This window comes from Geotrypetes seraphini, chromosome 2 (assembly GCF_902459505.1).
Source record: "Geotrypetes seraphini chromosome 2, aGeoSer1.1, whole genome shotgun sequence".
In the NCBI taxonomy this organism is placed as follows: Eukaryota; Metazoa; Chordata; class Amphibia; order Gymnophiona; family Dermophiidae; genus Geotrypetes; species Geotrypetes seraphini.
This window is the reverse complement of record NC_047085.1, coordinates 391,626,881-391,650,241: the sequence shown is the minus strand read 5'-3', so window position 1 is coordinate 391,650,241 and position 23,361 is coordinate 391,626,881. Positions and strand designations below refer to the sequence as shown.

Here is a 23,361-nt window from a genome sequence, read left to right as displayed (position 1 = left end):
TAGGAGAATAAATTTTGTAATACTGTTTGGCCAAACTGTCCATCTCGTCTGGAGAAAGTATCCAGACAATAATGAGAGGTGAATGTATGAACCGAGGACCAAGTGGCAGCCTTACAAATCTCCTCAATCGGTGTCGATCTGAAGAAGGCTACAGAGGCTGCCATTGCTCTGATCTTATGGGCTGTTACTCTACAGGGAAGGGGTAATCCAGCCTGGGCATAGCAGAAAGAGATACAAGCCGCCATCCAGTTGGAGATGGTACGCTTCGATGCAGGTCGTCCCAACTTGTTCGGATCAAAAGAGACGAAAAGTTGAGGAGCAGTTCTGTGTGGTTTGGTGCGATCCAGGTAGAAAGCCAAAGAACGTTTACAGTCCAGAGTGTGAAGAATGATTCTCCAGGATGAGAATGAGGCTTTGGAAAAAATACTGAAAGTACAATGGATTGGTTGAGATGAAATTCAGTGACCACTTTAGGCAGGAATTTCGGATGAGTGCGAAGGACCACCTTGTCATGTTGGAATACTGTGAAAGGTGGATCCGCCACCAAGGCCTGAAGCTCACTAACCCTGCGAGCAAAAGTGAGAGCAACCAGAAACACACTTCAGCGGAGCCTTGTTAAGAGGCTCAAAAGGAGGTTTCATAAGATGAGAAAGGACCACATTGAGATCCCAAACCACTGGAGGAGGTTTGGGAGGAGGATTGACATGGAAAAGACCTTTCATAAATCTGGAAACCACAGGATGAGCAGAGAGAGGTTTCCCTTGCAGAGGCTGATGGAAAGCCGCAATTGCACTCAGATGGACTCGTATCGATGTAGACTTGAGGCCAGAATTAGAGAGGTGCAAAAGATAGTCCAAAACAGAAGACAGGGAGGCTCGTTGAGGCTCCTTACGATTAGAAACACACCAGGTAGAAAATCTAGTCCATTTTTGGGAGTAGCATTGTCTAGTAGCAGGCTTCCTGGAAGCCTCAAGCATATCCCTCACTGCCTGAGAAAACTGGCGGGGAGTCACGTTGAGAGGAACCAAGCTGTCAGGTGGAGAGACTGCAGGTTGGGATGGAGAGATCCTTGTTGCTGAGTAAGCAGTGAAGGAAACACTGGAAGAAGGAACGGCTCCCTGCTGCTGAGTTGAAGTAGAAGGGAGTACCAAGGTTGTCTGGGCCACCGAGGAGCTATCAGAATCATGGTGGCATGGTCGGATTTCAATTTGACCAGAGTCTTTTGAATGAGAGGAAATAGAGGAAACGCATAGAGAAAGCGATTCCCCCAATAGAGCAGAAAGGCATCTGCCTCGAGGCGATGAGGAGTGTAGATCCTGGAGCAGAATTGAGGCAGTTTGAAGTTGTGGGGGGCAGCAAAGAGGTCTATCTGAGGCGTCCCCCACTGAGAGAAGATCTGATGAAGGGGCCTGGAATGGAGAGTTCATTCGTGAGGCTGGAGATGACTCAAATTGTCCGCCAATGCATTGTCCTTCCCCTGAATGTAGACAGCTTTGAGGAAGGTGTTGTGGCGAATCGCCGAATCCCAGACTCTGATAGCTTCCTGGCAGAGGGAGGCCGAGCCCGTGCCCCCCTGCTTGTTGACACAATACATGGCGACCTGATTGTCCATGCGAATGAGGACCACCATGTCGTAAAGTAGATGTTGAAACGCTTGAAGAGCATAGAAGATCGCCCTGAGTTCCAGAAGATTGATATGGCACAGCCGGTCCGCACTGGTCCAGAAGCCTTGAGTGCGAAGACCGTCCAGATAAGCTCCGCATGCATAGGTCGAGGAATCGGTCGTGAGAACTTTGTGGTGGGGAGGAGTGTGAAACAGCAAACCTCTGGATAGATTTGAAGAGGTCATCCACCAATGTAGAGACTGTTGAAGAGCAGGAGTGACTATGATGTGACGAGTCAAAGGATCTGACACCTGTGTCCATTGAGAGGCCAGAGTCCACTGAGGAATTCTGAAGTGAAGTTTGGCAAAAGGAGTCACATGAACTGTAGAGGCCATGTGGCCCAGGAGAACCATCATGTGTCTCGCTGAGATGGACTGGCGAGAAGACACTGACTGGCAGAGATGAAGAAGAGCATCCAGGCGCTGTGGAGGAAGGAATGCTCTGAGTTGAATAGTATCCAGAACTGCCCCGATGAAGGGAAGAGCCTGGGTAGGCTGCAGATGAGATTTTGGGAAGTTGATCTCGAAGCCCAAACTCTGCAGGAACCAAATCGTGGTTAGTGTCGCCGAGATGACCCCAGGGGCCGAGGCAGCCTTGATGAGCCAGTCATCGAGGTAGGGAAATACCTGAAGACACTGGTTCCGGAGTGTCGCGGCCACTACCACCAGACACTTCGTGAAGACTCTGGGAGACGAGGACAGGCCGAATGGAAGCACTCGGTACTGCAGATTTAGATGTCCCACCCGAAATCTGAGGAATCTGCGAGAGGCCGGGTGAATGGGAATGTGAGTGTAGGCCTCCTTTAGATCCAGAGAGCATAACAAGTCGTTCTGCTCAAGGAGGGGATAGAGAGAAGCAAGGGTCAGCATGCGAAATCTCTCCTTGACCAGGAATTTGTTGAGGATCCTGAGGTCCAGAATTGGACGCAGATCGCCCGTCTTCTTCGGAACAAGGAAGAACCGGGAGTAAAACCCCCGGTTGTGTTGGTCCACCGGGACTGGCTCGACGGCCCAAAGCCGGAGCAAAGCCTGAGTTTACTGAAGAAGAAGGGCGGTCTGGGTCAAGTTGGAAGGATACTCTCTTGGAGGGTGGTCCGGGGGGACCCGATTGAACTAAAGAGAATATCCTTCCCTGATGATAGAAAAGACCCAAAGGTCGGTGGTGATAGCCGTCCATCGATGATAAAAATGGAGTCAACCCCCGATGGGAAAAACAGGGGATGGCAGAACGGTGTTGGTTATGCTCCCTAACAGAGAGGGGGAACCGGCTGATCACCCTGGATCGTAGCCAGCCACTTGGGCCCCATTGTGGTCATAATCTCAATGAATTGAGCCTCCATAATCGACCGCAATGAAGCCGACAAGGAGGGAGCCGCACCCGAAGTGGGACCTCCTGAACAGTCTTCGCGGTCCCGAGTGGTCGAGTGCTTTGGCTTAGAAGCTTTCGGCACTTTGATAACCACTGGGGGAATGGTCTGAGAAGGTACCTGATCTGAGGAGACCGAAGAAGGCACCGGAGCAGGAGGCGGGGTCGAAGCCGGAACAAAGGAGGCCGGCTTCAGAAGACCCGATGTAGCAGGAGCAGTGGAAGGCTTCGCAGGTGTAGGCGAAGCGCTGGTCGAAGCTGAAGTTGAAGGTTCCTTAGCAGCTTCCATCTTGAACATCAACTCCCACAAAACACAGCGACGTTTAAAAGCACGTGCTGTGAGAGTGGAACAAGGCCGGCACGATTTCGGAATATGTTCTGGACCAAGACACTGCAGGCAGCGTCGATGCGGGTCCGTCAACGAAATCGCGCACTGGCACTTGCTGAACTTTTTAAAACCAGTAATTGGCCGGGACATAGGCTGAAAAAGCTCCGCCGCTAGATCGAAGGAGCGGGGCCTGAGCCACACGGCCGACCCGGTCGAATTTCTGGAAGAAAAAAAATTTTTTTTTGAAAATAAGAAACCGAATGAAATAAAACACACAATAAAGAGTAAAATAACCCAAAACCGCGGTGATTAGAAGGCAAGAACACGGGTTCACTTAGCGCAGAATTGAAGCAAAACTTCTCAGCTCCGCGGAAAGAACTGAGGAGACACGCCAGGACCATCGGGCGGGAAGGCACTCGCGCATGCGCGGTGTGGGCATCTCGAAACTTCTGAAGTTACTTCAAGCAAGTATGCATGTGAGACGTCCGCATCGGGGCTCTGTTGGATGACATCACCCACTAGTGAGAATACCTGCCTGCTTGTCCTGGGATAAACCAAGGTACCACTGTAATAATAATGAGAACTTTGTAAAAATAGGGAGGGAAGCACAGATACTCGGAAGGACAAGTTGTTGTAACATCTACCCTATATTGCTTAGCAATCATGTATTAATCAGGTGGCCGCCCAGAAAATCTCAGAGTAAATGCCCATGATTCCGTCCAAGAAGTGGCAATAGCTTTAGTAGAATGTGCCTGCAATGCCTGTGAGGCTTATTTACACAAGACAACATATAAGCAGACAAAATCACTTTCTGACTCCATTTAGCTAGCGAAGCTTTGGAGGACGATATGCCTTTAGACTTATATTACATTACATTAGTGTCTTCTATTCCTCTAATACCTTTCGGTTCTAGGTGGATTACAAAAGAATTGGTCTGGGAATACCCAGTAAAATTACAAGATAGATAATTAGAAGCAGTATTAGGGTCTGGGGATATATTGAGAAAGTTAGTTTGACTTGACAAATTTCCTGCTGAAGATTTTGTAGTTGGCCGTTGTGACCAGCAGGTTGGAGATGTGGTGGTCTAGTTTTGCTGCTTGGGTGGCTAGGAGGCAGTCATACATTTTCTTACGTAGTATGCCTTCGATTTGGGGGGGGGGGGGTAGTGAAGGGTGCCTGTGGTCTGAATGTGTTGTTGCTGGTTAGGCAATTGTTTAGATAGGTTGGTCCATCACCATTCAGGGCTTTGAATAGCATGCAGTAGAATTTGTACAGTATGCGTGCTTGTACAGGGAGCCAGTATGACTGTCCTCCCAACAGCACAAACAGATGGTCAGAATGGAACTCATTAGTAACAGGTTAAGTACCTCCGCAGAGTCCTGCAGACATTCAAAAGACATTGTTAGCTAAATATGTCCAGAAAATCTCTCTAAAAAGGATGGCAGAAAAAGGATGGTTCAAGTGAAAGGCACATACAGACTTAGGCAAGGATGGCACCATGTGCAGAGCAACCCCAGCCTTGGAGAAATGAAGAAAGGGATTACAAGATAAAGTTTGCAGCTCAGAGATACATCTGGTGAAAGTAATTGCCACTAAACACACCGCATTCAAGGTGAGATCATTCAAAGTAGCTGCACAAGGAGGGCCTTCTGAAGGGCTCGCAGCACTAAATTAAGGCTCCACCCTGGACACAAAGCCCACACAGGCAGGCACAATTGACTAACATCTTTGAGAAAGTGCACCATATCCGGGTGTGCTGCTACATAAATATTCTAAACCCAACCCCGGAAACAGGCCAATGCCGCCACCTGTACCTTAAGTGAACCAAGCAACTGTCCCTTAGAACAACCATCTTATAGAAAAGCCAAGATCTGTGTAAATGTTGAAGACAGTGATTCCAAGACATGCTGAGGGTCTCCACACTCTGGCATACGTTACTGATGTAAATCGCTTACGAGCCTGCAGAGATGTGGTAATGATGACATCCAAATAGCCTTTCTTCTTCAACCTCAACTGCCAAGCTATAAGACCAATGTGGAAGGGATTGTCCATCACCATCAGACCCTGAAGATTTGGCACAAGGTTCAATCAAAAAGGATTATCCACCAAGAGACAAACGAGATCCGTAACTATGGTCTGTATGGCCAGCTTGGAACAACCACTACTACACTCCCTAAGTGCAGTGCAATCCTCTGAAGGATCAGACAGATTACTGGCCACAGAGGAAACACATAGAGCAGCTCCCTGGATGACCAGGCCTGTAGAAATGTGTCCAGCCTCTCCAAGCCACACTGTTTAGATCTGCTGAAGAATCATGGGATTTTCACACTGATTTTCATGCCATCAGATCCATGGTTGGAAGGCCCCACTTCTGGGTGATACAGCGGAAGGCCTACTGGAGAGCTCCTACTCTTAAGTCCATAGCCATTCGTTTCATTCTAGAAGAGGGTATAGATTCCCCAGGGATAGCATGCAAACTTTTCTTTGACTAGATATTTGTTCAAGTTTCGGATGTTGAGAATTGGTCAAAGACCTCCTGTCTTCTTTAGGATTAGAAAATAGAAACATGACAGCAGATAAAGGCCAAACGGCCCATCCAGTCTGCCCATTTGCAGTATCTATTATCTCTTTCTCTCTCCAAGAGATTCCACGTGCCTATCCAGGCAATATTGAATTCACACACAGTTTCTGTCTCTCCCACCTTTTCTGGGAGACTGTTCCACGTAAAAAAGTATTTCCTTAGATTACTCCGGAGCCTATCACCTCTTAACTTCATCCTATGTCCTCTCGTTGCAGAGTTTCCTTTCAAATAAACGAGACTCGACTCATGCACATTTACATTACATAGGTATTTAAATGTCTATCATATCTTCCTTCTCTCACCTTTCCTCCAAAGTATACAGGTTGAGATCTCTGTCCCCATGCGCCTTATGATGAAGACCACATACCATTTTAGTAGCCTTCCTCTGGACCGAATCCATCCTTTTTATATCTTTTTGAAGGTGCGGCCTCCAGAATTGTACACAATATTCTAAATGAGGTCTCACCACTTCTTATACAGGGGCATCAATACCTCCTTCTTCCTACTGGCCATATCTTTCCCTATGCAACCTAGCATCCTTCTAGCTTTCGCTGTCACCTTTTCAACCCATTTGGCAAACTTAAAATCATCACAATCACACCCCAAGTCCTGCTCTTCTGTCGTGCACATAAGTTCTTCACCCCTTAACTGTACCATTCACTCGGGTTTTTGCAGCCCAAATGTACGACCTTACATTTCTTAGCATTAAATTTTAGCTGCCAAATTTCAGACCATTCTTCAAGCTTCGCCAGGTCTTTCTTCATGTTATTCACACCATCCACTGTCCAGTGTGTCTACTCTAATGCAGATTTTGGTATCATCCGCAAAGAGGCAAATCTTACCCAACAACCCGTCATCAATATCATTTATAAAAATATTAAAAAGAATATGCCCAAAAACAGAACCTTGAGGCACACCACTGGTAACATTCCTTTCCTCAGAGCGATTTCCACTGATCACTACCCTCTGTTGCCTTCCACTCAACCAGTTCTTGACCCAGCCCATCACTTTGGGACCCATCCCGAGGGCTATCAGTTTATTTATTAGACGTCTGTGTGGAACACTGTCAAAGGCTTTGCTAAAATCTAAATACACCACATCTAGCGCACATCCTCTATCCAATTCAATGGTCACCCAGTCAAAGAAATGTATCATATTTTGTCTGACAAGACCTACCGCTATTGAATCCAAGTTGCCTCCGGTCCTGTAATCCACAGGATTCCAGAAACTTGACCATTCTCTGTTTTAAGTGTTACCATTAATTTGCTTACCACAGAAACAGACTTACCGGCCTTTAATTCCCTACTTCCACTTTTGTGGAGAGGGACCACATCTGCCCTTCTCCAGACCTCAGGTATCACTCCCAACTCTAGAGACTCGTTGAAAAGGTCAGTCAGCGGAGCTACCAGAACTTCCCTAAGTTCCTTCAGCACCCTAGGATGTACACTATCCGATCCATCACTTTGTCTACCTTTATTTACCTGGAGTAGAACCCCTGATTATTCTGAAAAGGAGGAACTACCTTAATGGCATTTAGTTGAAGCAAAGCTTAAAATTCTTGAAGAGATGTCTGTTGAGTTGTGAAAGAGGACTCTGAGGGTAATTCGGAGGTATTGTTTCGAAATGAAGCCAGTAACTCTCCGTGATGACTTATTACAATGGATGCTTGGGTCCTGAGAGCCCAAAGCTGATGATAAAAGCTGTAGTCGACTTCCGATAGGTTGGGGAAGAATCTTGGTAGGCAGTAAGATGTCAATGCTCTGTAAAAGCACATCAAAGAGACAGTGCTGGCTTCCGAGAGGCAGACAATTGAGATTTTGGAGGGTGTTGTTGTTTTTGCTTCTTCCTGGATGCTGTAGGCGAGGAAGGGCATAAGCTGTAGAAGTAGAAGGGACGCTGGGAAACAGTGATCACAATATGATCTGCTTTGACCTGGACACAGGGGCGAAACATCGGTTCAGAACAACGGCCATGGCTCTGAACTTCCAAAAAGGGAATTACGAAGGAATGACATGCATGGTGGGGACGAAGATTAAGAAGAGGATGAACACTGTAAAAATGCTAGAGCAAGCTTAGTATACCTGTATATTCAGAAGGCTTTTGACAAGGTTCCACAAGAACAACTACAGAAAATTGCGAGCCATGGAATCGAGGGTGAAATATTCACATGGATTAAAAACTGGCTGGAGCATAGGAAAGAAAGTGGGGGTAAATGGAAAATAATCGGACTGGAAGAGTGTCACCAGTGGGGTGCCGTAGGGCTCGGTGCTTGGACCCGTGTTCTTCAACATCTTTATAAACGATCTGGACAGAGGTACGATGAGTGAGGTGATTAAATTTGCGGACGATATGAAGTTATTCAGAGTAGTAAAGACACAGGGGGATTGTAAAGTTCTGCAACGTGACATAATCAGGCTCGAGGAATGGGCATTGACATGGCAGATGAGGTTCAACGTGGATAAGTGTAAAGTGATGCATGTAAAACTGTGACTGAGTTCAAAGAAGCTTGGGATGAACACAGAGAATCTAGAATCGGAAAATAATATTAAAAATTGAACTAAGGTCAGTACTGGGCAGACTTGCAAGGTCTGTGTCTGTATATGGCCATTTGGTGGAGGATGGGCTGGGGAGGGCTTCAATGGCTGGGAGGGTGTAGATGGGCTGGTGTAACGGAGATTTCGGCAGTAGGAACCCAAGCACAGTACCGGGTAGAGCTTTAGATTTTTGCCCAGAAATAGCTAAGAAGAAAAAATTAAAAAATTTAAATTGAATCAGGTTGGGCAGACTGGATGGACCATTCGGGTCTTTATCTGCCGTCATCTACTATGTTACTATGTATGTTACTATGTCGGTAATAAAAATCTCATGCACGAATACAGGATGTCCGGGGTGGTACATGGAGAGACCTCCCAGGAAAGAGATTTGGGAGTTCTGATCGACAAGTCGATGAAGCTGTCCACGCAATGTGCTACGGCGGTAAAAAGGGCGAACAGAATACTAGGAAACATAGAAACATAGAAGATGACGGCAGAAAAGGGCTACAGCCCATCAAGTCTGCCCACTCTGCTTACCCACCCCCTGTCTATGCCCTAATGACCCAAATTCCTTATCTTGACCCTCGTAGGGATCCCACATGGGTATCCCATTTATTCTTAAAGTCTGGCACGCTGTCTGCCTTGATCACCTGCACTGGAAGCTTGTTCCAATGATCAACCACTCTCTCTGTGAAGAAATACTTTCTGGTGTCGCCATTAAATTTTCCACCCCTGAGTTTGAGCGGGTGCCCTCTTGTGGCCGAGGGTCCCTTGAGAAAGAAAATATCATCTTCCACTTCGACACGTCCCGTGAGGTACTTAAATGTTTCGATCATGTCTCCCCTCTCCCTATGTTTCTCGAGAGTGTAGAGCTGCAATTTGTTCAGTCTCTCTTCGTACAAGAGACCCTTGAGCCCTGAGATCATCCTGGTGGCCATCCGCTGAACCAATTCAATTCTGCGCACATCTTTACTGTAATGTGGCCTCCAGAATTGCACACAGTACTTCAGATGAGGTCTCACCGTGGCCCTGTACAACGGCATTATGACTTCAGGCTTTTGGTTGACGAAACTTCTATTGATACAACCCAATATCTGCCTTGCCTTAGATGAAGCCTTCTCCACTTGATTGGCAGTTTTCATATCTGCACTGATGATCACTTAAGTTAACTCAACTTGTACGTCAACTCAACTTGTACCCCACTAATCTTCTGTAAACCGCAAAGAAATTAACGGTATTGCGGTATATAAACTGTTATTATTATTACTCCTAAATCTCGTTCTGCTGAAGTCCTAGTTAAAGTTTCTCCGTTCAAGAAGTACGTCCTGCATGGATTTCCGCTTCCGAGGTGCATGACCTTACATTTCTTAGCATTGAAGCCTAGCTGCCAGGTTGAGGACCAACTTTCCAATATAAGCAGGTCCTGCGCCATATAATTCTGTAAACTGCATTCACTTACTATATTACATAGTTTGGCGTCATCGGCAAATAGTGATAAAGAAAAGGAGGGGATCACGAACAGATCGGAGAAAGTTATCATGCTGCTGTACTGGGCCATGGTGCGCCCTCAACTGGAATACTGCGTCCAGCATTGGTCACCGTATATGAAGGACATGGTACTACTCGAAAGGGTCCAGAGAAGAGCAACTAAGATGGTTAAGGGGCTGGAGGAGTTGCCTTACAGCGAAAGATTAGAGAAACTGGGCCTCTTCTCCCAAGAGCAGAGAAGATGCAGAGAAGATTGAGAGGGGACATGATCAAAACATTCAAGATACTGAATAGAATAGACTTAGTAGATAGGACAGGTTGTTCACCCTCTCCAAGGTAGGGAGAACGAGAGGGCAATCTCTAAAATTGAAAGGGAATAGATTTCGTATGAAAGTAAGGAAGTTCTTCACCCAGAGAGTGGTGGAAAACTGGAACGCTCTTCCGGAGTCTGTCATAGGGGAAAACATCCTCCAAGGATTCAAAACAAAGTTAGACAAGTTCCTGCTGAACCGGAACATATGCAGGTAGGGCTAGTCTCAGCAGAGGGCACATCTCCTCAGTTCAGATAGCTAGCAGAGAAGCCAACCAGGGGAGATAGGTGGGTTGTGAGAATAGCTGCTTATGTCCCTGGATAATACCTATTACGGTAAGTAACTGTGCTTTATCCCAGAACAAGCAAGCAGCCTATTCTCACATGTGAGTGACTTCCAAGCTAACCAGAATGGGATGGTGGGAGTGTTGGCAATTCAGGAGAATAAATTTTGTAATACTGCCTGACCAAAATGGCCATCCCGTCTGGAGAAAACATCCAGACAATAATGAGAGGTGAAAGTATGAACCGAGGACCAGGTGGTAGCTTTGCATATTTTCTCAATAGGAGTGGATCTGAGGAAAGTGACTGAAGGTACCATGGCTCTGACTTTGTGGGTTGTGACTCGACTCTGTAGATGCAGTCCAGCCTGAGTATAGCAGAAAGAGATACAAGCAGCCATCCAGTTAGAGATAGTTCGCTTAGAAATCGGATGTCCCAACTTGTTTGGATCGAATGAGACAAAAAGTTGAGAAACAGATCTGTGTGGTTTGGTGCGTTCTATGTAGAAGGCCAAAGCATGTTTACAGTCCAGGGTATGACGAGCTTATTCTCCAGGATGAGAATGAGGCCTTGGAAAAAACACTGGAAGTACAATGGATTGATTCAGATGAAATTCTGAAACCACTTTAGATAAGAATTTAGGATGAGTACTAGAGAATGACACGGGGGAAAAAATATGTCCCCGTCACCGCCCCGTCCCTGTCACCGCCATTCCCTTCACCGCCCCGTCACCGTCACTGCCATCCCATTCACCGCCCCGTCACCGTCCCCGCAACATCCATAAAAGCCTTAGTATTGCAATATTTAGCTTATTCCTTTCTTATAAATCAAAGTTTTAGCTGCTGAACTAGAGAAAGAGATGTTCAGTTAGCAGGGCTTTATTTATAAATTTTTAACACAACTAATATACTGCTTCACAGTTCTTCAACCGCCGGTCCGCAGGAAATTTTTGCCAGTCCGCGCAGGGCCGGCAAGATTGACTCACTTCAACTTCCTGCCGGTCTGCGCAGGGCCGGCAAGATCAACATGTAAAGCGTGCGCTGGGCCGGAGAGATCTTGGGGAGCCTCCGACAGTGGCTTTCTCCCCTCTCTGCAGCTCTCCTTTACTTCCCAGTGCAGCGATTCATGAAGGCAGCCTCGAGGCTTTTGCTGAGTCGCGGCTGCCTCTGATGATGCAACTTCCTCTTTCCTCAGAGGCGGCGCGACCCAACAAAGGACCTGAGGCTGCCTTTGTGAATTGCTGCGCTGAGAAGTAAGAAGAGCTGCTGGCAGGGGAGAAAGTCACTATCAGAAGCTGCTGGGCAAGGGGAAAAAAGGGACAGCTGCTTTTGGAGAGGGAGAAGGAGGAGGAGAGATGCTTCTGGGAGGGGAGGAGGCAAAGGAATCTGGGAAGCTGCTGGGCAAGGAAAAAAAAGGGACAGCTGCTACTGGAGAGGGAGAAGGAGAGATGCTTCTGGGAGGGGAGGAGGGAAAGGAATCTGGGAAGCTGCTGGGCAAGGAAAAAAAAGGGACAGCTGCTACTGGAGAGGGAGAAGGAGAAGGAGAGATGTTTCTGGGAGGGGAGGAGGGAAAGGAATCTGGGAAGCTGCTGAGCAAGGAAAAAAAATGGACAGCTGCTACTGGAGAGGGAGAAGGAGAGATGCTTCTGGGAGGGGAGGAGGGAAAGGAATCTGGGAAGCTGCTGGGCAAGGAAAAAAAAGGGACAGCTGCTACTGGAGAGGGAGAAGGAGAGATGCTTCTGGGAGGGGAGGAGGGAAAGGAATCTGGGAAGCTGCTGGGCAAGGAAAAAAGGGACAGCTGCTACTGGAGAGGGAGAAGGAGAGATGCTTCTGGGAGGGGAGGAGGGAAAGGAATCTGGGAAGCTGCTGGGCAAGGAAAAAAAGGGACAACTGCTACTGAAGAGGTAGAAGGAGAGATGCTGCTGGGAGGGGAGGAAGGGAAGAGAGTTACTGCTGGACAGGAGGAGGAGGGAAGGGAGAATGAAAAAAGGAAGGAAACAGCTGGCAGAGAGATTAGAGGAGGGGAAGGGGAGACACAGGTATGAGAAAGTAGAGAGATTGATGATAGGAAGGGGTCAGCAGAAAAATAAACAGAGAGGGACAACGATGATAGATCTGGTGTAGGAGAGAGAAAAATGAAGAGAGCAGTGAAGCTGGAATGAATCATGTAAAAAGGAGAGAGGGGGCACAAGCTGGATGGAAAGGGGAGAGGGGCAAAGAAAGAAGACAGATACCATATGGAAGGGGGAGAGGACAGACAGTGGATGGAAGGGGCAGATGCTGGATTGAAGAGACAGAGAGGGCAGCCGCTTGAAGGAAGAGAGTGAAAAGAAGATTGAAAGCAGAAACCAGAGACGACAAAAGGTAGAAAAAAATAATTTTATTTCTATTTTGTGATTAGAATATATCAGATTTGAAATATATATCCTGCTAGAGCTGGTGTTAGACATAACTGGGGACTGCAAAACCCAGGCAGTGCTTCTTCAGCTTCCAGCTGGCTTAGGGCGCTCTCTGACTAGGGGGCAGTTGCCCTAGTTGCACTCCCCTAAAACTATTCCTGTCATGTGTGACTTCAGTATTCTGTTAGCATGATATTTCTGTGTAGCATTCTGTAATAATTTGGCTTGTTCAGATTTCTTGATAGTAGAGGGGATATATGTGAAGGGGAGGGGAGACAGGGGTTTTGTTGATCCTTGCTCTGAATTATTTGTATTTATAAAATGACAATTCTACAGAATATTGTTTCTTTTTATACTTTAATAAAATACATTCAATATAAAATCATAACTGAGGCTTGTGTGGATGGGATCAGATGATTTGTGGGGACCGAGCTCGCGGAGATGGGGCGGAAACGGGATTTTTAAATTTTAGTCCTAGTAGTTTGCCGGTCCACAAAATAATTCTTTTTTTTCTGCCGGTCCACGGGTGTAAAAAGGTTGAAGAACACTGTACTACTTTATCCTAAAGCAAAAAATCTTCTCATTCAATTCCTTCCATCCACTGTGTGTCTTCTCTCTGCATCTTCCATTTGCTGTTACTGTGCCTCTCCCTTCACCCCCCCCCCCAATTGGTATAGCACCCATCTTCTTCCCTCCACTCCCTCATAGTCTGGCATCCGTCTTCTTCCCTTTCAGCGTCTTCTCCCCACTCTATCTTCCACATTTCCCTTCAGGGTCTGTTCCTCTCTACCCTCTTTCAATGTCTGTTCTATTCCTTTCTACCACCACCCTTCCCTCTCCCCTCCTTCACCATCTGTTCCTTTCTACCACCACCCTTCAGCTCCTCTCGCGTGGCTTATCTATCTATCTACCTCCCTCCCTCCCTCTTATTTTCATGGCACGTTACAATGTAATTTGTGCAAGCCGCTGGAGCCTGCGAGCTTGGTCCCTGTCCCATCCCCACAAACCAGCTCGTTTCTGTGTTTCTATTTCCCCATTTCTAATATCTCCCCTATGTATCTGGCATTGCCCCCCTGTGTCCATATACCATCCCCATGGCATGTCCCCTTTATGTATCTGTTCCTATGCCCCATGCACATAATTTCCCCTCTTTCTGTTACCTTCCTGTGTTCAGATTTCCCCTATCTTCCTCTTCCATGTGTCTCTTCTTTTCAAACCCATCTAGCTTCTCGCCCTCTTTCTTCACCCCCCACCTGCTTCCAGCATCTGGCTCACCTGCCTGTCCTCCCCTTTCTTTCCTGCTGTGGGTTTCTTTCTTTCCCTCTTCATCCCCTTGGCCCAGAATCTTTTCCCCTTTCACTCCGGTCCAGCAGCCCCCACCCGCCCGATCGCAGAGTTTAGCCAGTTCCCTCCCTCCACCTCACCTTATATGCCGCGTTTGCTGGCTTTCTTTTTCCCGAGCCGCACATGCGGCTGCGCCAAATGATCAATCTTCTCCTCTCCTGCAACTTCCTGTTTCCGGATGTGTCAGAGGAAAAGATTGATCAACTCGCGCAGCTGCGCATGCGCGTCTTTTTGAATGCATGCGGCTCGGGAAAAAGAAAGCCGGCAAACAACATATAAGGTTGAGGTGGAGGGAAGGAGCTGGCTAAACACTGCGATCGGGCGGGTGGACCCGCGCGATCCTTGATGCCTCACTGCAGAGACAAGACCATTCACCAACCCACGGGGAGGTGAATGGCCTTGTCCCCATCCCCGCAGCGACTACTATTTTTCTTTCCCCGTTTCGGCAGGTTACCCGCAGCTACTCGTGGCTAGCCGCGGGTAACAACCACCGTGTCAATCTCTAATGAGTACGGAGAACCACCTTGTCATGATGAAAAACTATGAAAGATGGATCAGCAACTAAACCTTGCAGCTCACTGACTCTTCGAGCAGATGTGAGGGCAATGAGAAACACCACTTTCCAAGTGAAATATTTCAGATAAGTCATATCCATTAGTTCAAAAGAAGGCTTCATCAATTGAGCAAGAACAACATTGAGATCCCAAACCAATGGAGGAGGTTTGACATTGAAAAGTCCTTTCATAAATCTGGAAACCACAGGATGAGCAGAAAGGGGTTTCCCTTCAATAGGCTGATGGAAAACAGCAATTGCACTAAGATGCACTCGAACAGATGTAGACTTGAGGCCAGAGATAGGTAAGTGCAGAAGATAATATAAGATGGAAGACAAGGAGGTATCTCAAGGCTCCTTGTTGTGAGAGATGCACCACATAGAAAGCACAGTTACTTACCGTAAACAGGTGTTATCCAGGGACAGCAGGCAGCTATTCTCAAAAGTGGGTGACGTGATCCAACGGAACCCCGATGCGGACGCCTCACAAGCAGACTTGCTTGAAGAAACTCGAAGTTTCGAGTCGCCCGCACAGCGCATGCGCGAGTGCCTTCCCGCGTCTCCTCAGTTCAGATAGCTAGCAGAGAAGCCAACCCAGGGAGGTGGGTGGGATGTGAGAATAGCTGCCTGCTGTCCCTGGATAACACCTGTTATGGTAAGTAACTGTGCTTTATCCCAGGACAAGCAGGCTGGTATTCTCACAAGTGGGTGCCCTCCAAGCTAACCAAAGTGGGATGGTGTGAGAGTTGGCAACTTAGGAGAATAAATTTTGCAATACTGTTTGGCCAAACTGTCCATCCCGTCTGGAGAAAGTATCCAGACAATAATGAGAAGTGAAGGTATGAACTGAGGATCAAGTGGCAGCCTTACAAATTTCCTCAATAGGTGTAGATCTGAGGAAAGCCACAGAAGCTGCCATTGCTCTGACCTTATGGGCTGTGACTTTACTGTGAAGAGGAAATCAAGCCTGGGCATAGCAGAATGAGATACAAGCCGCCATCCAATTGGAGATGGTACGCTTAGAGATAGGTCGTCCCAACTTGTTCAGATCAAAGGAGACAAAAAGTTGAGGAGCAATTCTGTGTGGTTTGGTGTGCTCCAAATAGAAAGCCGTAGCCCGTTTACAGTGCAGAGTGTGAAGAGCTGATTCTCCAGGATGAGAATGAGGCTTTGGAAAAAACACAGGAAGAACAATGGATTGATTCTGATTAAATTCAGAGACCACCTTGGGGAGGAATTTGGGATGAGTGCGAAAGACCACCTTGTCATGATGAAACACTGTAAAAGGTGGGTCCGCAACCAATGCTTGAAGCTCACTAACTCGACGAGCAGAAGTGAGGCCAATGAGAAATACCATTTTCCAAATGAGATACTTCATATGAGCCTTGTCAATAGGTTCAAATGGAGGTTTCATAAGCTGAGAAAGAACAATATTGAGGTCCCAAACCACTGGAGGCGGTTTGAGAGGAGGATTTACATGGAAAAGTCCTTTCATGAATCTGGAAACCACAGGATGAGCAGAGAGAGGTTTCCCTTGGAGCGGCTGATGGAAAGCAGCAATTGCACTAAGATGGACTCATATCGATGTAGACTTGAGGCCAGAATGAGAAAGGTGCAAAAGATAGTCCAAAACAGAAGATAAGGAGGAATGTTGAGGCTCCTGATGAGAAAAACACCAAGTACAAAATCTAATCCATTTTTGGTGATAGCATTGTCTAGTAGCAGGCTTCCGTGAAGCTTCCAAAACATCCCTCACAGCTTGCGAAAACTGGAGAGTTACTTTGAGAGGATCTAAGCTATCAGGTGGAGAGACTGTAGGTTGGGATGAAGCAGAGATCCCTGATGCTGTGTAAGCAGCGATGGAAACACTGGCAGAAGAAAGGGCTCCCTGCTGCTGAGTTGAAGTAGAAGGGAGTACCATGGTTGTCTGGGCCACCGAGGAGCAATCAGAATCATGGTGGCATGGTCGGACTTCAGCTTGACTAGAGTCTTTTGAATGAGAGGAAATGGAGGAAACGCATATAGAAAGAGATTTGTCCAGTCCAGAAGAAAAGTATCTGCCTCAAGGCGATGAGGAGTGTATATCCTGGAGCAGAACTGAGGCAGTTTGAAGTTGTTGGGGGCTGCAAAGAGGTCTACCTGAGGCGTCCCCCACAGAGAGAAAATGTGAGGAATGGGCGTTGAATGGAGAGTCCACTCATGAGGTTGCAGAAGATGACTCAAGTTGTCCGCTAAGGCATTGTCGCCCCCTGAATGTAGACAGCTTTGAGGAAGGTGTTGTGGCGAATAACCCAATCCCAAACTTTCAGAGCTTCCTGACAGAGGGAGGCCGAACCTGTGCTTCTCTGTTTGTTGACATAATACATGGCGACTTGGTTGTCCGTGCGAATGAGGACCACACGGTCGTGAAGCAGATGCTGAAAAGCTTTGAGAGCATTGAAAATCGCCTTGAGTTCCAGGAGATTGATGTGGCACTGGCAGTCCATACTGGTCCAATAACCTTGAGTGCGTAGACCATCCAGATGAGCCCCCCAAGCGTAAGTCAAAGAGTCGGTCGTGAGCACCTTCTGATGGGGGGGGGCGTGTGAAACAGTAAGCCTCTGGATAGATTGGAAGAGAGCATCCACCAGCGAAGAGACTGTCAGAGCAGGAGTGACCTGGATGTGTCGAGTCAGAGAGTCGGAAACCTGCGACCATTGGGATGCCAGGGTCCACTGAGGAATTCTGAGGTGAAGTCTGGCAAAAGGAGTCACGTATACTGTAGAGGCCATATGGCCAAAAGAACCATCATGAGTCTCGCCGAGATGGACTGGCGAGAGGACACTGAATGACAAAGACCAAGAAGAGCTTCCAGACGTTGTGGAGGGAGGAACGCTCTGAGTTGGATAGTATCCAGAACAGCTCCGATGAAGGGAAGAGTCTGGGAAGGTTGCAGATGTGATTTTGGAAAGTTGATCTCGAACCCCAGACTTTGCACGAACCAGATAGTGCACTGAGTCGCCAGGACGACTCCCTGAGACGTGGAATCCTTTATGAGCCAGTCGTCCAGGTAGAAGAAACACCTGAAGACCATGGTTCCTGAGCGCTGCGGCCATCACAACCAGACACTTGGTGAAGACTCTGAGTGATGATGCCATGCCGAAAGGGAGCACTCGGTATTGAAGATGAAGATGTCCCACCCAAAATCTGAGGTATTGATGGAATCCGGATGGATGGGAATGTGAGTATAGGCCTCCTTGAATCCAGAGAGCATAGCCAGTCGTTCTGCTCAAGGAGGGGATACAGAGATGCCAGGGTCAGCATGCAAAACTTTTCTTTGACCAGATATTTGTTGAGCACTCTGAGATCCAGAATAGGACGCAGATCGCCCGTCTTCTTCGGAACAAGGAAGTACCTGGAGTAAAAACCCTCAACCGGCTCAACAGCCCGGAGCTGCAACAAAGCCTGAGCTTCCTAAAGAAGAAGGGCGGTCTGGGCAGAGGAGGAAGGATACTCTATTGGAGGATGCTCCGGAGGAACCTGATGGAACTGAGAGTATCCCTCCCTTACAATGGAAAGGATCCAGAGGTTGGTGGTAATAGTCGTCCATCGATGGTAAAAATGATGGGAGATGTTTAGGTGGGAAACGCTGCTGGTAGATCAAAGGCGGGCGTGAGGGACAAGAAGGAGCTGGCTTGAGCTTTGGACGGAGAATCGATTGAAAGACTTCTCATGGTCCGATAGCTTCTTGGTCGCCGCCTCGATGGACTCGTCAAAGAGGTCAGTACCAGCACACAGGACATTAGCCAGCCTGTCCTGCAGGTTGGGGTCCATGTCAATTGTCCGGAGCCACGCAAGCATTTGCATGGCTACCGAGCAAGCAGTAGCCCGAGCAGATAACTCAAAGGCATCGTACGAAGACTGCATCAGCTGCAAACGGAGTTGTGACAATGAGGCCAGGACTTCTTGGAACTCAAAGTGGGCCTGAAGATCCAAATAGGCCATGAACTTAGGAAGGACGGACAGGAAACTCAAAATATGTAATAAAATGGAAATTGTAGTTGAGAACTCTGGATGTCACCCTGGGCGAGGAGGCCAGACCGAAGGGTAGCACCTTGTACTGATAATGATGTTGGTTGATGAGAAAACGTAGATATTGCCTGGACATCAGATGGATAGGAATGTGTGTGTAAGCCTCCTTGAGATCGAGGGAGCATAGCCAGTCGCCCTGAGAGAGAAGAGGAAAGAGGGTGGCAAGAGAGAGCATTTTGAACTTCTCCTTGACCAAACATTTGTTGAGATCTCTGAGATCTAATATTGGTCTGAGGTCTCCGGTCTTTTTGGGTACTAGAAAGTACCGGGAGTAAAATCCCTGGCCTCGCTGATCTTGAGGAACTTCTTCGATGGCATTGAGAAGAAGGAGGGATTGAACCTCTTGAGCGAGAAGGAGGGACTGAGACTTGTTGGAAGCAGACTCTTTTGGCAGGCCTAACGGCGGAGGAGTCTGGAAGTTGAGGGAGTAGCCGTGGGCTATGATAGAGAGCACCCACTGGTCGGTGGTGATTACTTCCCATCGAGAGTGAAAAATGTGAAGTCGACCTCCTATGGGTTGTGGAAGAGGACAGGAGGGCGGAAAGACTGGCAATTCCCTGGAGAAGGGAGTCAAAAGGGCTGTGTCGGCTTAGTTTGAGGGGCAGGCTTTACGGTAGGCGGTTGTTGCTGACGATCCTGTTGGTGCTGTTGGCGTTGCCTCCGAGGTTGAGGAGGATGAGGCTGAGCCGGCCGAGCAGAAAGCCTCCTCTGATACGATGGTTGTTGTCTAAATGGACGAGGAGGAGGAGGTTTCTTCTTATTTTTTAACAAGGTGTCCCACCATGTCTCATGGGCAGAAAGCTTTTGAGTGGTGGTATCCATGGATTCCCCAAACAGCTCATCCCCTAGGCAGGGCGCATTGGCAAGCCGGTCCTGGTGGTTCACATCCAGGTCTGATACTCGAAGCCATGCCAATCGTCTCATCGCTACCGACATAGCAGTGGCCCGGGATGTCAGTTCAAAAGTATCATATATGGAACGGACCATAAACTTCCTGAGTTATAAAAGGCTGGAGGTGCATTGTTGAAACGCAGGAAGTTTGCGGTCTGGAATGTACTTTTGAAAAGAGGCTACCTGTTGGATTAGATGTTTCAGGTAAAAAGAGAAGTGAAACGCGTAATTACCTGAACGGTTGGCCAACATTGCATTTTGGTAAAGTCGTTTCCCAAATTTATCCATGGTCTTGCCCTCCTTGCCAGGAGGGACAAAGGCATATACACTAGCTCCCGTAGATTTATTCAGGGTCGACTCCACCAGCCGAGACTCATGGGGAAGCTGACGTTTGTCAAACCCTGGAATAGGAATCACTTTATAAAGTGATTCCAGTTTCCTAGGGGCTCCTGGAATAGTTAGAGGAGTTTCTAAATCCTTGTAAAAAGTTTCCCTCAAGATGTCATGGAGGGGTAACTTCAAAAATTCTTTGGGAGGTTGGTCAAAATCCAAAGCATCGAGAAATGCCTTGGATTTGGGAGTCAGACTCTAGAGGGATTGAAAAGGTGTCTGACATCTCCTTGAGAAACTTGGTGAAGGACGAGTGCTCTGGCTTACTAGCAGGATCCTGCACCGATGGATCATCCTCATCCGACGAATAATCTTCCTCGGTACCGAGGGGATCGTCAGAGTCATCCCACAAATCAGGGTCCCGTACCGATTGAAGACGGCCCTGAGAAAGGGGAGTAGAGGATTCGGTATGCTTGGTTTTGCGTACCGATTTCCCTGAACGGGTCGATACCGTTCCTGGTGACTGTACAGCGGTACGGGTGTCAGAGAATGGTACCGGATCAGAAGCTGAGTAAGCAGTACGCCGAAGAGACTTCGGCTCTGCCGACAGAACAGGCATAGAGACGGAAGATATAGATTTTTGCGGTGCCGATAAGGTCGATGCCGATAAAAGAGGCTGGTCGACAATCGGCACCGAAGGCTCAGTAGATACCGACACTGGAAGGTTCGGAGTCAGCAGAGCCGGGAGCAATTGTTGCAGTTGCTCCTTAAGTTGGACCTGTAGGATGGAGGCAATACGCTCATCCAAAGTCGGTCCCGATGGAACCGGTACTGCTTTTTTCTTGCTCGGTACCTGCGGTGCAGCTCGACGCTCAGGCGAAGTCGATGCTGATGAATAGGCAGTAACTTCAATGGGAGCGGAGCGCTTACGGGGCCGGCGCGCAGTCTGCAGGACTTGGCTCACTGCATGTTCGACTGGCGGGCCAAGAACAGTAGGGGAAGGCTTCTTAGCCGGCTTACCTACGGGGTGCGACACCGGCGATGGATCTTGCGGTGCCGACACCACCGGTGTCGACTTGGAGGAAGTTGCAGGAGTCGATACCGGTGGAACTTCCATAGCGGTACCGAAAAGGATCCGCTGCTGTATTTGATGATTTTTCAAAGTTCTCTTTTGAAGAGAACTACAGCGGGTGCACGTTTCTGCCCTATGGTCCGGACCCAGACACTGCAGGCACCACTTGTGCGGGTCGGATAAGGATATAGGGCGCGCACACCGCTGACACTTTTTAAAACCCGGTGAAGGGGGCATGAAGGGAAAAACGGCCGTAGCAAAATCGAAGCCCGAAGGTTCGATGGTGCCAACAGGCCCCTCTGGGGCCGACCGAAAAAAATCGAAAAAATTGACTTTTTTTTTTCTCCCCACAAACGAAATAAAATAAGAAAGAGAACAATTCTCGAAGAAAAATAACGCGCGAGCGGGAAGGCGAGTAACAAGGGAAAAAAATTTCCAACAGCCGTTGGAAACACGCGTCTTCTTAGCTCCGCGGAAACTAAGAAACTGGGGACCGCGCGCCTTCGTCGGTGCGGCCTAACTAGAACTTTCTAAGTTCTTAGAGTGCAATCACTCTAAAATTGTCCGTACCGGGGCTCCGTCGGTGCCGTCACCCATCAGTCAAGAATATGCTGCCTGCTTGTCCTGGGATAATAGCCTTACCTTCCGATCAGTGCCTGAACGACAGCTTAGATCTCCCTTCCCCCACTCGCTAAATTCAATGAAGAGACCCCCAAATCGAAGAATGGCAGGATGAATGACCCTCTCTCACCTTTAACAAGAAGGCCAGTCAGAAGGATGCCAAATCCCTCCAGCCAGCCCGCCTCTTCAAAATGATGGGCCTTCCCCTATCTGATGCATCCTGTGATGCGCCAGGGAGAGTCCTAAGGTTATGATTGGACCAGGTACTTAAGGCCCCTCGGCCAGAGACTTAGGCCCCTCCCTGGCACATATGCATCAGGAAGGCTCACCATTTTAAAGGGAGTGAGGGTTGGGTGACAATGGGAAAGAGTGGGCATCCGTACTGCTGCCAGGGATGCCGGGTTGTCAGGGGACCCCAGTGGCGGTAGGAGGGAGTGGGCATCCATCCTGCCAATCAATTCAGGGATCTGATGTATTCTGCATATATGCTGATCACTATCAACACCAACCCATACCACGTAAACTTAGCGAACCTCATTTGCATGTATGGTTTTTGGAGAATGACTCATCTTTTCCAAATAGTTATATTTACGAATGTGACAGCGGCCTATCAGATTTTAACACGAATGCTAGAGAATACAACTGAGTGTCTGTATGTAAATTGCTTTGAACGTGGATGTGTAACCATAAAAAAGCGGTATACAAGTCCTAATTTCCAATCCCCTTTAAACACCATGCTTTAGCACCCGAGTTTTAAAAGGCAGAAAAAAAGTTAATCTCTGTTCACAAGCTATTTCACAATGCAGAAACATTAAAAAATTCTTACCAGATCCACCTCTGAAGCTGCTTCCAGATCCTTGACCAAAATTTCCACCACCACGTGAATCTCCAAAGCCAAAGTTACCTAAATAATAAAGTGTAATTAGTGCTCACATTTTCTCCTCCCTACAAAACACACATTTTGGAAAAATGACATTACAGGTAACTATATTACCTCCTCTTCCAGTTCTTGAACTCTGAACTTCTTGCATTTCTTGTCTTGATAAGGCTTTTCTTACTTCTGCATTGTGACCATTGATGGTGTGATATTTCTGCACTGTAATTATAATGAAAAATATCAATACCAAAGTAATAAATAAAAAACTCATCGATTGATAGCTGTGTGCTAAACCTTAGTTAAAGAACACTAAACTGCTAAAAAGGTCAGTATGCATAATATGTACAGGAGATAGCAATACTGAACTGTGCACTGTAGATAATTAAGTGATGTAATTCACCCACATCAGGTGTCTTAGGACTGCAGGATGTAACACTACACTGATAGTGGACCTCACTGACATGAGCTCGATACAGTAAAGATCCTTAATGTTATTTTCCAGAAGCATAGTAACCACATATGTGCATGTCTTCCCACATGTTATCACATAGGACCAAGCCAGCTTAATTCTAAAACTGATGGAATTTCTCTCCAAGGGGAGGCAGATAGAAGTGTAGATATAGCATCCTGTTCGTCCTTATGAAAAAAAAAA

The 23,361-nt window shown here is 47.6% G+C and overlaps 1 protein-coding gene across 13 annotated transcripts in view; it reads right to left on the bottom strand.

Annotated features, from left to right (window-relative positions):
• Positions 1-23,361, bottom strand: part of HNRNPA2B1 (heterogeneous nuclear ribonucleoprotein A2/B1) — a 206,296-nt gene that overhangs the window by 73,025 nt on the left and 109,910 nt on the right. For all 13 annotated transcript variants that reach the window (XM_033930799.1, XM_033930801.1, XM_033930797.1 and 10 more), the window contains exons 5-6: positions 22,827-22,928; positions 22,659-22,736 (exon numbers count right to left, since the gene is read on the bottom strand). In XM_033930799.1, coding sequence (XP_033786690.1) covers positions 22,659-22,736; positions 22,827-22,928 — 180 coding nt within the window. The remainder of the gene's footprint in view (positions 1-22,658; positions 22,737-22,826; positions 22,929-23,361) is intronic.